At 43.8% G+C, this 13446-nt stretch overlaps 1 protein-coding gene across 1 annotated transcript in view; it reads right to left on the bottom strand.

The window, feature by feature from the left end:
- LOC311132529 (uncharacterized protein) overlaps window positions 1-13446 on the bottom strand; it is a gene marked incomplete at its 5' end in the record, with an annotated part of 49700 nt that overhangs the window by 6236 nt on the left and 30018 nt on the right. The window contains 12 exons of the mRNA XM_084165799.1: window positions 1764-1862; window positions 2076-2204; window positions 2380-2451; window positions 3784-3856; window positions 4275-4408; window positions 9873-10058; window positions 10520-10570; window positions 10876-11055; window positions 11206-11332; window positions 11701-11840; window positions 12442-12531; window positions 13277-13375. Of these exons, the coding sequence (XP_084021925.1) occupies window positions 1764-1862; window positions 2076-2204; window positions 2380-2451; window positions 3784-3856; window positions 4275-4408; window positions 9873-10058; window positions 10520-10570; window positions 10876-11055; window positions 11206-11332; window positions 11701-11840; window positions 12442-12531; window positions 13277-13375 (1380 nt within the window). The remainder of the gene's footprint in view (window positions 1-1763; window positions 1863-2075; window positions 2205-2379; window positions 2452-3783; window positions 3857-4274; window positions 4409-9872; window positions 10059-10519; window positions 10571-10875; window positions 11056-11205; window positions 11333-11700; window positions 11841-12441; window positions 12532-13276; window positions 13376-13446) is intronic.

Genomic DNA, 13446 nt, shown 5'->3' on the forward strand with positions numbered 1-13446 from the left:
AATCAAACCGAATTGCATCGAATCGCTTCAAACTAAAACGTATCGTTCATGTATCGTAGAGACATGTATTTAGATACGTATCGAATCATCTTGAAAGGGAAAGATGCACATCCCTAGCTATAATGATCAGTTAGATGTGCTATAATGATATTGTCACAGTGAGATTGAGAAAACAGGGAACAGAGCAGGGGGAACATTAATAATAATTACATTATTCAAATATGTATACCGGTCTGTGTTGATATTAATAACGGTTCCAACATGGAGGAACATTTGGCCAAACTATTTCTGATCTGGGTCAAAATGTGAAATACACTACATGAGCAAAAGTATGTGGACACCTGCTTGTCGAACATCTCATTCCAAAATCATGGACGTTAATATGGAGTTGGTCCCCCCTTTGCTGTAATAACAGCCTCTACTCTTCCACTAGTAGTTGGAACATTGCTGCGGGGACTTGCTTCCATTCAGCCATAAGAGCATTAGTGAGGTCGGCACTGATGTTGGGCAATTAGGCCTGGCTCGCAGTCGTCATTCCAATTCATCCCAAAGATGTTCAATGGGGTTGAGGTCAGGGCTCTGTGCAGGCCAGTCAAGTTCTTCCACACCGATCTCGACAAACCATTTCTGTATGGACCTCGCTTTGCGCACGGTGGCATTGTCATGCTGAAACATGAAAGGGCCTTCCCCAAACTGTTGCCACAAAGTTGGAAGCGCAGAATCGTCTAGAATGTCATTGTATGTTCACTGGAACAAAGGGGCCTAGACCGAACCATGAAAAACAGCCCCAGACCATTATTCCTCCTCCACCAAACTTTACAGTTGGCACTATGCATTGGGGCAGGTAGCGTTCTCCTGGCAACCGCCAAACCCAGCCGACACTTGGCATTGCGCATGGTCGGCTGCTCAGCCATGGAAACCCATTTCATGAAGCTCCCGACAAACTGTTATTGTGCTGACGCTGCTTCCAGTGGCAGTTTGGAACTCGATAGTGAGTGTTGCAACCGAGGTCAGCCGATCTTTACGCACTACGCGCTTCAGCACTCGCCGGTCCCGTACTGTGAGCTTGTGTGACCTACCAATTCACGGCTGAGCTGTTGTTGCGCCTACATGTTTCCACTTCACAGTAACAGCACTTACAGTTGACCGGGGCAGCTCTAGCAGGGCAGAAATTTGATGAACTGACTTGTTGGAAAGGTGGCATCCTATGTCGGTGCCAGGTTGAAAGTCACTGAGCTCTTCAGTAAAGCCATTCTATTGTCAATGTTTGTCTATGGAAATTGCATGGCTGTGTGCTCGATTTTATACACCTGTCAGCAACGGGTGTGGCTGAAATAACTGAATCCACTAATTTGAAGGGGTGTCCACATGCTTTTGCATATATAGTGTACTTTTCTAATACTTGATTTAGTTTGGCAGGTACAATGAACCCAATGGAATAGTCCCAAAAGTGCAAAGTCATGGCTAAATCAAAGGCACCTCAATGTATTTGACCAAGGTTTGTCTTAGGACTCAATCTTGTTTGTCCTGTCATTGACACAGAAAACAAGGAACATTATTAACTCAATTAACTCAATTAACAATACTATAACTAAATTGACTTTTTTTGAGTTTCTTTTACACTTCTAGAGCTATGTATTGTAATGACTATTGACTAATGACATATGACTACTAACTGATATACACAATGGAAGGTTAGGTCTGTGTAAGAGAGATTTGAAACGAGATTTGAAACATTATTTGTGTGCTATGGACAATCTTACCTGGCTGTCCGGCGGGTCCTGAGTCCCCCTTGCGGCCGGAGGCTCCACTGAATCCTGGGGGTCCCTCAGGACCGGGGTCTCCTGGCGGACCGGGCTGACCTGGAACAGACCAGAGGACTCATCAGTGACCTCATATACCTCCAAGTGGAAAACTCTCTTCGCTAGCTCTAGTAACTAGCTTATGATTACGAACTGCAGCTAACTGCAGCTTCAAGCCTCCTCTGGTAAAAATTAAGCTAATTGTAATTAACTATATAAACTGAATATAACTATCCTGTGGCAAACAGACACTGGATGTGACAGTCCACTGACCTGAGAGTCCCTCCAGTCCGGGGGGTCCTGCGGGGCCACGGCCGCCTGGCAGACCTGAAGGGCCAGGGGAGCCACGCTCTCCCTTCACCACGATGGGGGCTGGAGCAAAACCTGGGTCACCTTGGATGCCTGAGGTCAAAGATGACAACGAAAGGTGTCAGAGAAGAGAAGTGGGGTACACCAGAGATGGCAGTCAGAGTTTTTGGGAGCGTGTGTGTAGGTGTTTGGGAGGGTGTGTGTGTGTGTGTGTGTGTGTATGTGTGTGTGTGTGTGTGTACAGAGGGGATGAGGGGTGAAGACTCACCAACAGGGCCAACCTCTCCGGGGTCTCCAGGGAGACCAGATGATCCAGGGATTCCAGAATCTCCCTTTGGTCCTGGGGAAGAGAGAGAGGTAGAGAGGGAGAGATGGAGAGAGGGAGTAGAGAGAGAGAGAGGAAGGAGAGAGGGGGAGGAAAGATTGAGGAAGGGAGGAGAGCGAGAGAGGTGGAGAAGAAGGGAAATAAGGGAGATGAGGGAATATTGTTAACAGAGAAACCCATGATGGGACGTTCACATAAACCAGTGGTCACCAACCTTTTCAAAATGCAAGCCGAGACCTACCACTCAGATTTGTTTTTTACATGACTTAAAAAACTTAAGCCTAGGCAACATTAACCAATTCAAAACAGTACTGTAGCAATGAGGTTTGTGCAGTAGGCTATAGGCCCAATACATTATCACTGCATAGTGACTATGCTTGAATTACCCTGCCAATGTTGTTCTTAGACCATTTTGAAATTATATTTACACAATTTAGTTATATGATCACACTGGTAATAGATCATTTGTTGTATTACTTGTGAGGCACAGCTGAGTGAGCATAATAATTAACTTTATTTCCTATGGACTGTTGGCCTGCATCTGATGGTCAGTCTGAGGGGAGGGAGGGAGCAGCTACCTCTCACCTGACTCACCGTCCCTCCTCTCTCCCTCCCTCTGCTGAGAAAAGGGGACACAGTCTTCCAGCTAATGGCGAAACTTAAGTCGCACTGCATTATTTCTGCCTCATGCACCAATTCATGTTGTTACTCCTATGACCTGAGAAAGTGAAATATTCCTCGGTATTAAAAAAGCCGCAAGCCGCAAATAATAACAACGCAAGCTTATCGAAACACTTTGCTACACTCATTCATTGCAGCTGCAGTGCTGGTTGTAGCGTGAGTGGAAGTTGGAAGAACGCACATTTTATGGCTTACAAAAGGGTTGAACAAAGTGTTGACAGTACTGAATAACAACTTAAACATGAACTTACTCATAAAAACAGCAGCTCTTTGCTGTATTCGTTGAGTCTCTCTCTAGTCATGGTTTTAAAAGTTTTGAAATCTCATATTATCAACTTTGCTGTGCATTCAAGGCTTCTTTTTACTGTCTATGTCGTGAGGAAACTGCAGACACAGTGATCTGAGCTATCTGATTGGCTAGCGGTAGGGCTATAGGTGCACTTGATTTGCTCTCTGGGCCTGCCTGGTAGGCGGAGTTCTACCTTCAGACACATAAAATGGTTCAAAATGGGAACACTTTGCCTTCCCGGCACTAGGGCTGCTGAATCAAGTGCACCTAACGCCAACAGTGCGAAACGAACAAACAAAAAAAATAGGAACGCAAGTTTTTTTTTAACAGAAATGTTTGGTGATCAACTAGGAATGGGAATGTTATTCCTGACTGACCTGGGAATCCGGGAACGCCGGGCAGTCCAATGTCTCCCTTCAGCCCGTTGGCACCAGGAAGGCCAGGAGTACCCTGGTCACATGATAGGGGAGAGGTCAAGGGTCATGTGACATCCCAATCCCAGATGGAATTTAAAATGTACTTCATACAATCCCAAACCAACCCATAGCCCTATCCCCCATGTAAGTGTCTATATTTGAAAGGAGAGGATCAATGTAAGCAAGTTGGTCATGATTGTGCATGTCATTTATCCTGCTATCAATGGGGAAAGGAGATCTAAGGATAATAATAATAATAATAATAATAATAATAATAATAATAATAATAATATGCCATTTAGCAGACGCTTTTATCCAAAGCGACTTACAGTCATGTGCGCATACATTTTTACATATGGTAGGTCCCGGGGATCGAACCCACTACCCTGGCGTTACAAGCGCCATGCTCTACCAATTGAGTTACAGAGGATCTAAGTTGACTGGTTCCATACCGGGAATCCGGGCGATCCGAATTCTCCCTTTGCTCCGGGGAAACCAGGCGATCCAGGAATTCCGGAAATTCCCTTCTCACCTTTGGTCCCTCCGCTGCCAACAGGGCCACGGGGACCCTCAGAGCCAGGAGGACCTTCACACACAGAGGTCAAAGGTTAGAGGTCAGAGATGACACTCACCTCAACCTGACATTATAACAAACAACAATAATAATAACCAAGAGATAAAACTAGATCCAGCTGATCTATCTCCATGGTTACTGTATAACACTAACATCAACAGTCAACATAGCATAAAACTGCATGCGTACATACAACCATTTAAAAACAGTATAAATACAGTATAAAGGAGGAGACATGAGTGTGTTCAAGTGTGTTTTGTGAATTATGGGGTGTATTATTGTGTATGTACAGTGTCAGTGCAAGCTATAGTCTTTTTTTAGGCTTCACAACCCATCCTGAAAAGTAAAATGTGGTTAACAAATCATCAACATGGTTAAGTAGTACCCAATCCAACAAAATGTTAGCCTGAGTGCCAGTCTGTTTGTGCTACCATGCCAACAATGACAGCAATGAGTTGGCAAGAGCACAAACGGATCTGGGACCAGGCCAAACAAAATGTACACAGATCAGTTTCATCACAACAGCACAACAAAGGTCAACATCATCAAACCATGGATTCTAACCTGGAGGACCTAGGTATCCCAGAATTCCGGGTATAGCAGAGACGGGGCGGCAGAATGTGAAGGGTTAAAACAAGAGGCAAGAGTTAGCATAGATAGATACACCATCAGGCTAACGTCTGACACAACCAAACCTCAGGGCAAACCATATGTCGTGTTTGTGTTTCAATATCATTATTTCATTTAAATTAATACTGAACATATTTGTAAAAGCTAAATAGTGCTAGTTCTTACATATGTAAAGTTAATGGAAAAAATGCTAACAACTTATTATCTTTAAACTACATGATGCTAAATTCATGTTTATCAACTACATTTTCAAGAAATTAGTCAATTCCAAGTTGAACACAATTACAATTACAGTATTTAGTGTTAGAGGTTTGTGTGTTAGCTAACCAATAATTCATTCATCAGAAATAGTGTTTGTTAAAAAAGGTATTGATTATTCAAAGGTGTATGTTACCACATTCTGTACATTCTAAAACATACAAAAATGATTTCAAGCAAAAGTTTAAATCATTTTAGTTATGGTTATTTGACCAGTGTGACTATTCAATCAGAAGAAAAGTGAGATTAGCATAGTTAAAAAGGAAGGATCAGAAAATTAAGGGAAGAAAATAATTAATAAATGCTAAATCCAAGATCCAAGATCAATCAGCAACATAGTTAGGTTAAGGGTTTGTATTGTATTCTAGACCAGGAGAACATGCAGTAGAACAGATGCCTGGGTACTGGAACTCTGACCTTCGGGACCTGGGCACGGACGAAGGTGTCATCAAAGGGGGAGGGGCCACACCACAGGAGGTGGAGCCAAGACACAGGAAACAGGAAGTACATGTCATACCATCGCTCTCATCCCCCCACAACTGGGGATGACACCTATCCTGGCACAGAGCTGGGCTAGTAGTACTGGGCTCAATACAGCTTTATATAATATACTATATACATTGCCTTCGGAAAGTATTCAGACCCCTTGACGTTTTCCACATTTTGTTACGTTACAGCCTTATTCTAAAATGGATACAATTGTTTATTTTCCTCATCAATCTACACACAATACCACATAATGACAAAGCAAAAACAGGTTTTTGGAAATTTCTGCTAATTAATTACATATTCAAAACGGAAATATCACATTTACATAAGTATTCAGACCCTTTACTCAGTACTTTGTTGAAGCACCTTTGGCAGCGATTACAGCATTGAGTCTTCTTGGGTATGACGCTACAAGCTTGGCACACCTGTATTTGGGGAGTTTCTCCCATTCTTCTCTGCAGATCCTCTCAAGCTTTGTCAGGTTGGATGGGGAGTGTTGCTACACAGCTATTTTCAGGTCTCTCCAGAGATGTTCGATTGGGTTCAAGTCCGGGCTCTGGCTGGGCCACTCAAGGACATTCAGAGACTTGTCCCGAGGCAACTCCTGCGTTGTCTTGGCTGTGTGCTTAGGGTCGTTGTCCTGTTGTCCTGATTGGTGGTTGGTGGTGTGCTGGTGGTGATTGGTGGTGTGCTGGTGGTGATTGGTGGTGTGCTGCAGAGATGGTTGTCCTTCTGGAAGGTTCTCCCAGCTCCACAGAGGAACTCTAGAGCTCTGTCAGAGTGACCATCGGGTTCTTGGTCACCTCCCTGACCAAGGCCCTTCTCCCCCGATTGCTCAGTTTGGCCGGGCAGCCAGCTATAGGAAGAGGCTTGGTGGTTCCAAACTTCTTCCATTTAAGAATGATAGAGGCCACTGTGTTCTTGGGGACCTTCAATGCTTAAGATTTTTTTTTGTACCCTTCCCCAGATCTGTGCCTCGACACAATCCTGTCTCGGAGCGCTACGGACAATTCCTTCAACCTCATGGCTTGGTTTTTTCTCTGACATGCACTATCAACTGTGGGACCTTATATAGACAGGTGTGCACCTTTCCAAATCATGCCCAATCAACTGAATTGACCACAGGTGGACTCCAATCAAATTGTAGAAATATCTCAAGGATGCACCTGAGCTCAATTTCGAGTCTCATAGCAAAGGGTTTGCACAAATTTCTACAAACCTGTTTTCGCTTCGTCATTATGGGGTACTGTGTGTAGATTGTTCAGGATATTTTTTTAAATATATATATATATATATATATATATATATACACATTTTAGGATAAGGCTATAACGTAACAAAATGTGAAAAAAGTCAAGGGTCTGAATACTTTCCGAAGGCACTGTACATGTACACTGAGTATACAAAACATTAAGAACACCTGCTCTTTCCATGACATAGACCGACCAGGTGAATCCAGGTGAAAGCTATGATCCCTTATTGTTGTCACTTGTTAAAACCACTTCAACCATTGTAGATGAAGGGGAGGAGACAGGTTAAAGAAGGATTTTTAAGCCTTGATACAATTGAGACATGGATTGTGTATGTGTGCCATTCAGAGGGTAAATGGGCAAGACAAAAATGTAAGTGCCTTTGAAAGGGGTATGCTAGTAGGTGCCAGGCGCACCGATATGTGTCAAGAACTGCAACGCTGCTAGGTTTTTCATGCTCAACAGTATCAAGAATGGTTCGCCACCCAAAGGACATCCAGCCAACTTGACACAACTGTGGGAAGCATTGGAGTCAACATGGGCCAGCATCCCTGTGGAACACTTTCTACACCTTGTAGATTCCATGCCCCGACAAATTGAGGCTGTTCTGAAGGCAAAAGGGGGGGGGGGGTAACTCAATATTAGGAAGGTGTTCCTAATGTTTGGTATACTCCGAGTATATGTAGCTCTCTAATGTAAGAGACACTTTATCAAGATGATAAAGGATCTTACTTAAAGTACAGCGCAAGTGAGGAAATCAAATTAGAGGATGGTATAGAGCAGGGTGTCAAACATACGGCCAGCGGGCAGGATCCGGCCCGCGAGGGGGAACAATTCGCCCCAGGTGGTTTAAGTAAAAAAATATGATACGAGGGGTGGGGGGACTGTGTAGAAATGATAATGGACCTACATTCATATAGTTTGTTGACTGTGTCCAACTCACTAACAATCACCAAAATGAAAGCTAGAAAGTCGGGGACCACTGAAAATTCCAAAAACGATGGATAGAGGACTACATCTTTTGCAAATGTTGACTGCGAGAAAATATTACTGATTTTCAGTGCGGCCCTCAGGACCTCGTTGAAGACCGAATGCAGCCCCCGGGGCAAAAATAGTTTGACACCCCCTGGTATAGAGGATTATAAACCTATAGTGATCCCCTTTTAGACATATTACCAATGTAACTAAGTCTAAGGGAGTTGGAATTCAATCTGAAATTAAATTATGTTTAATTGTGGTTTAACTGAGCCCAACTCTGTGCTATAGTCTGGCATTGTGATTCAGGTGCTGAGGTGCAGATGGACACACATGGCCCATGCAGGACAGACAGGTGACTGACACACAGACACACAGATCACTGTGACAGAAACAGAGACGAGTCACAGACAAACCTTCTCAGTCTTACCTAGACTCAAGTAGCCTATTGATAATACTGGACCAACTCTGTTGTGGTTTAGGGACTAGGGACCACAATGGAAATAAGTATTTAAAATGTATGCACTGTGTGCATATGTATTTTTTTTTAGCTGACTAATAAAATCAATCAATCAATCATAATGTAATAAATGACACTGATCTACAGTGAGACCACTTTATAGTTCATTCCTTAACTGTATAATACAGGGGTTCAATGCTATATGGGCAGCCAATGAGCTCTATTTGACCGACTACACCAATGTTGTATAGGAAATGTTCAGTCAAAACCCTTCGATACCCTTTTGACTTACAACACTCTACTCACTTTTATAGATAATGGTGGTGATACTTCTTGTTTCTAGATAGTGTAGGTTCTTTGTTGTTGATACAGAGTTGAATCCAACAAATATAAGCATGAGTTTTCTAGGCTTTTAAAACCCCTTCTCTAATGCATAGTTAGACATGTTACTGGTTCGTCTGCTTCACACCAATGTCACGTAATTAGACAATTAGGATATAAAACACCAAGCAACACACAAGACACATACACATCAACAGGACATACACACACACACACATCAACCCTGTGGAGAGATGGACAGATCAGGAACCGTTCCCCTGCAACCGAAAAGGGAGGGAGAGGGGGTGAGGAGACACAAGGATGGAGAGATGATTGACAAGCAGATGGATGGATGGATGGATGGATGGATGGAGGACATAGACAACAACTTGAGGTCGCCCTCCATGCTCTGATGTTTGGGGTGTGGCTGGAACCCAGACGGTGAGGGAGACACACTGATTGGTGCGTGTTGGAGGCACACCCCAACATTGTGTAGTGAGGGGTTAAGGGGGTGGGGGACGTTTGGTTGCATAGTGGTGGTGGTGATACAATCGGTTGGTTTGGTTCAGTGCTCAGTGTACATAGTACAGTACGACGATGGTGATTTGAGTGACAGTGTGTGTTTGTGCTCAGGACATATAGCTGATCTGGGACCAGTGTTGATTGACAAAGAGGTTCACATCTCATGCAAATCAATGGGATTAACATAAAGCATTCACACAAAGTGCTGCAGGTAGGCCATGTTTGCTGCCTGGTTTTTACTTGGGTTTGTGTGTGTATACAATGTGTGTGTGTGTGCGCGTTTGTGTATGCCACGTGTCAGAGAGAAAATCTATGAATAATCTATCTATCAATATTAAAGCTGATCTACCCCCAAATTTGTTTTCTAAAAAATTCAAAAAAAAAAAAAAAATGTTAAAGAACACAAAAATAATCTATCTATCAAATCTCCTTCCCAGTCCATGACTTCATACATTTTAAACTCTTAACTATACAATACACTCCAACCAAAAGGCTCCAGACTTCAAAATGGCCAGAAAACCAGGCAGCAACATTGGCTAAAAGGTGATGGAGTGATCAATTCATAACATACCTCCTCTTCCAGGGGGTCCGGGGGGGCCGGCGTTACCTTTGGGCCCCTGGAGGGCCACACCTGGGCTGCCAGGGGGCCCAACACTGCCAGGGGACCCAGGCAGGCCAGGGAAACCCACCTCTCCCTTCTGACCAGGGAAGCCAGGGCTACCGGAAGAACCAGGGGCGCCAAGATCTCCCTTAGCACCTGTGGGGAACAGACGGCAACAACAAAAGGTCCTTTCATTATCAGAATCACTTTTATTCACCAAGTACATTTACACATACCCAGAATGTGACCTGGTGAAATGGTGCTGCCAGCAATAGACACAACCGGAGGAATTTACACAAAGTCAACGTACAGTATATACAATATAAATACAGTAAACATAAAACATTGAACATTTGGTGTAGTGTGGGAGAAGTGGTGATTGAAGGATGTTGGTGGTTGTAGAGTAGTAGTGGTTGTTGTAGACATTTATTGATAGAAAAATTGACTGATGCAAATGGAGAATGCTATTTAAGTTTTATATGGTCTATAGTCGGTTATCAGCTACAGTATATTCTCTGTAGTGGTTTGGTTGTCTGTCATTCAGGAGCTAGTGTTTAGTGTATGTATGGTTTGTGTGAGAGTAAAAAAGACAGTCAGTCAGGTGGGGTGAGTCTCACCTGGTAACCCTGGGAGACCAGGAGCGCCAGGGCCACCGAAACCAGGAAGACCTGCAGGAGAAGAGGATCATGGGAAAAAGAGGAGTTTCGTTTTAGACGTCCAACTAATAAAATAAATAGTCTTACTGCATGATATCACCATTACAAGCACAAAATCATTGAAGTGAACAATTCCATTATGGATAATGTTGTTTTATCGTTTGACTATGACTTTGGGGTACGACAGTTGAACTAAGCTCATGAGGCATTTATAAGTTATATCATTCTAGAAACAATGGGTATATATGAATAATTTAAAAGTAAAAAAATGTAAGTAGCAATTGCAAATTGCCCCTTTAAGTGACTACGCCAACTACCTGGGTCTCCTTTGACTCCTGCTGGTCCAGGGATTCCATCACGACCCGCCTGACCCTTGTCCCCTGGGAACCCAGGTGATCCGGCACGGCCGTTCTCTCCCGGTCGGCCGGGTGGTCCGCTGAGACCGGGGTTACCGGGGATACCATCAAGACCCTTAGGCCCGGGAATACCGGGAGAACCTAGAGGAATTACCAGAAAGACAGCCGAACAGATTTAATGACATAGGTAGCTGGATATGAGATGAAGGCTTGGAAGAATCCCATAAACCTGATTCTTCTTTTACTGTCCAACGCTCGTGGTTAGACTGTAGCACCGTAACTGTTAGTTACCTTGGAATCCTGGGAGGCCGGGGTCGCCTTTGGCGCCAGGGCCGCCAGGGAACCCAGGAAGACCTGGTGTTCCGGGAGTTCCTTTCACTCCGTTTTGTCCGGGGAATCCTGACTGACCGGGCTCACCCTGAGAGAGAGAGAGAGAGAGAGAGAGAGAGAGAGAGAGAGAGAGAGAGAGAGAGAGAGAGAGAGAAAGGAATAGAGTTGCATTACAGATAGAAAACACTAATATATCTAATACTGATAGTAAAACTAATAGTACTAGCTCTACAACTACTGATTATAACAATACCAACTTTATCAATGAAGCAGATTTTCCATATTACTCAAATATAATTCAGAATGAGTATACAGTTCCCTTTGAAACAGGTCAAACTCATCTAAACCTGGACAGAGATCTAGACTTATGCATAAAGGCACATACGGTTCTATGCGGTTCTGGTTCTATATGGTTCTAGACTGTTCTAGAGGGTTCTAGAGTAGAGGGTTCCATACCTTGGGACCTGTAGCTCCTGGGGAACCAAAGCCAGGGGAACCAGGCTCTCCCTTAGCTCCAGGGAACCCTGATGCTCCTGAACTACCGGGTGCACCCGACCGACCTGGCTGACCCGGAGTTCCTTTTGCCCCCGTGGGTCCTGTGACATCATCATAAATGGACAATAAGATTGGTGTAGTCGGCTAAATATAGTTCAGTTACAACACTCTAACTAATTGTGATTAATCTAGCAATCAATATATGGATCGAACTGTATTTGTATACTTGTTTTTTCCATCATTAAACTGTTACAGAACACCTACTGTAACAAAAGAAAAGTATTCAGGTATATCAATTCATAATAGCCAATGTTTCTATGAACATAAAGAGTTGAGAGTGGCCAAGTCTAGGGGGTTATGGGGAGTCTTTGCAATCAATATATATATTTTATTATTATTGATTATATTTCAGTGTATAGAACATAAGAGTGACAGGACAATAAACAAAACATGATGGTGATGGTGGGGATATGGGGTTCTAGAACATGATGGTGGGGATATGGGGTTCTAGAACATGATGGTGATGGTGGGGATATGGGGTTCTAGAACATGATGGTGATGGTGGGGATATGGGGTTCTAGAACATGATGGTGATGGTGGGGATATGGGGTTCTAGAACATGATGGTGATGGTGGGGATATGGGGTTCTAGAACATGATGGTGATGGTGGGGATATGGGGTTATCGGCGGTCTAACACCCACCTGGGAAGCCCATCTCTCCCATGTTGCCTTTAGCTCCTGGGGCTCCTGGTGAGCCTGATCCTCCAGGGATACCTGCGTCTCCTTTGGGTCCTGAACACAGCAGAGAGAGGAAATTAGGAGTTAGTGTTCAGTAGAGGACATTATGGGGTTGAATCATATTTTGAGATATACGTGTAACTTGGAAATACGCATGTTTTATAAGCCCATTTAGGTTGAGCATCCTGAAGATGCAAGACACTCATAATACAATTATAAATGTATATGTGAAAGGCACATTGAAGTCAACAGGAAAAGTTATCAAGTGAGATCTCTAGGTAGGATGAGTGTACTAGTGTTCAGTAGAGGACATTCTGGGGGGATGACTGTACAAGTGTTCAGTAGAGGACATTCTGGGGGGATGAGTGTACTAGTGTTCAGTAGAGGACATTCTGGGGGGATGACTGTACTAGTGTTCAGTAGAGGACATTCTGGGGGGATGACTGTACTAGTGTTCAGTAGAGAACATTCTGGGGGGATGAGTGTACTAGTGTTCAGTAGAGGACATTCTGGGGGGATGACTGTACTAGTGTTCAGTAGAGGACATTCTGGGGGCATGAGTGTACTAGTGTTCAGTAGAGGACATTCTGGGGGGATGAGTGTACTAGTGTTCAGTAGAGGACATTCTGGGGGGATGAGTGTACTAGTGTTCAGTAGAGGACATTCTGGGGGGATGAGTGTACTAGTGTTCAGTAGAGGACATTATGGGGGGATGAGTGTACTAGTGTTCAGTAGAGGACATTCTGGGGGGATGAGTGTACTAGAGGATGAGTTTCTAGATAGTATGAGTGTTATATACCTTGAGGTCCTGGCAACCCAGGTCTTCCGTCCTGTCCTGGTATACCAGCGTCTCCAGGGAGACCAGGGATACCCTTTTGACCTGACAGTCCTCCCAAACCTCCACAACACAAAAAACACAGGAATCAAATAAAATAAAATTGTATTTGTCACATGCGTCGAATACAACAG

The sequence above is a fragment of the Coregonus lavaretus genome (genome assembly GCF_964263955.1).
Source record: "Coregonus lavaretus genome assembly, chromosome: 7".
NCBI lineage: Eukaryota > Metazoa > Chordata > Actinopteri > Salmoniformes > Salmonidae > Coregonus > Coregonus lavaretus.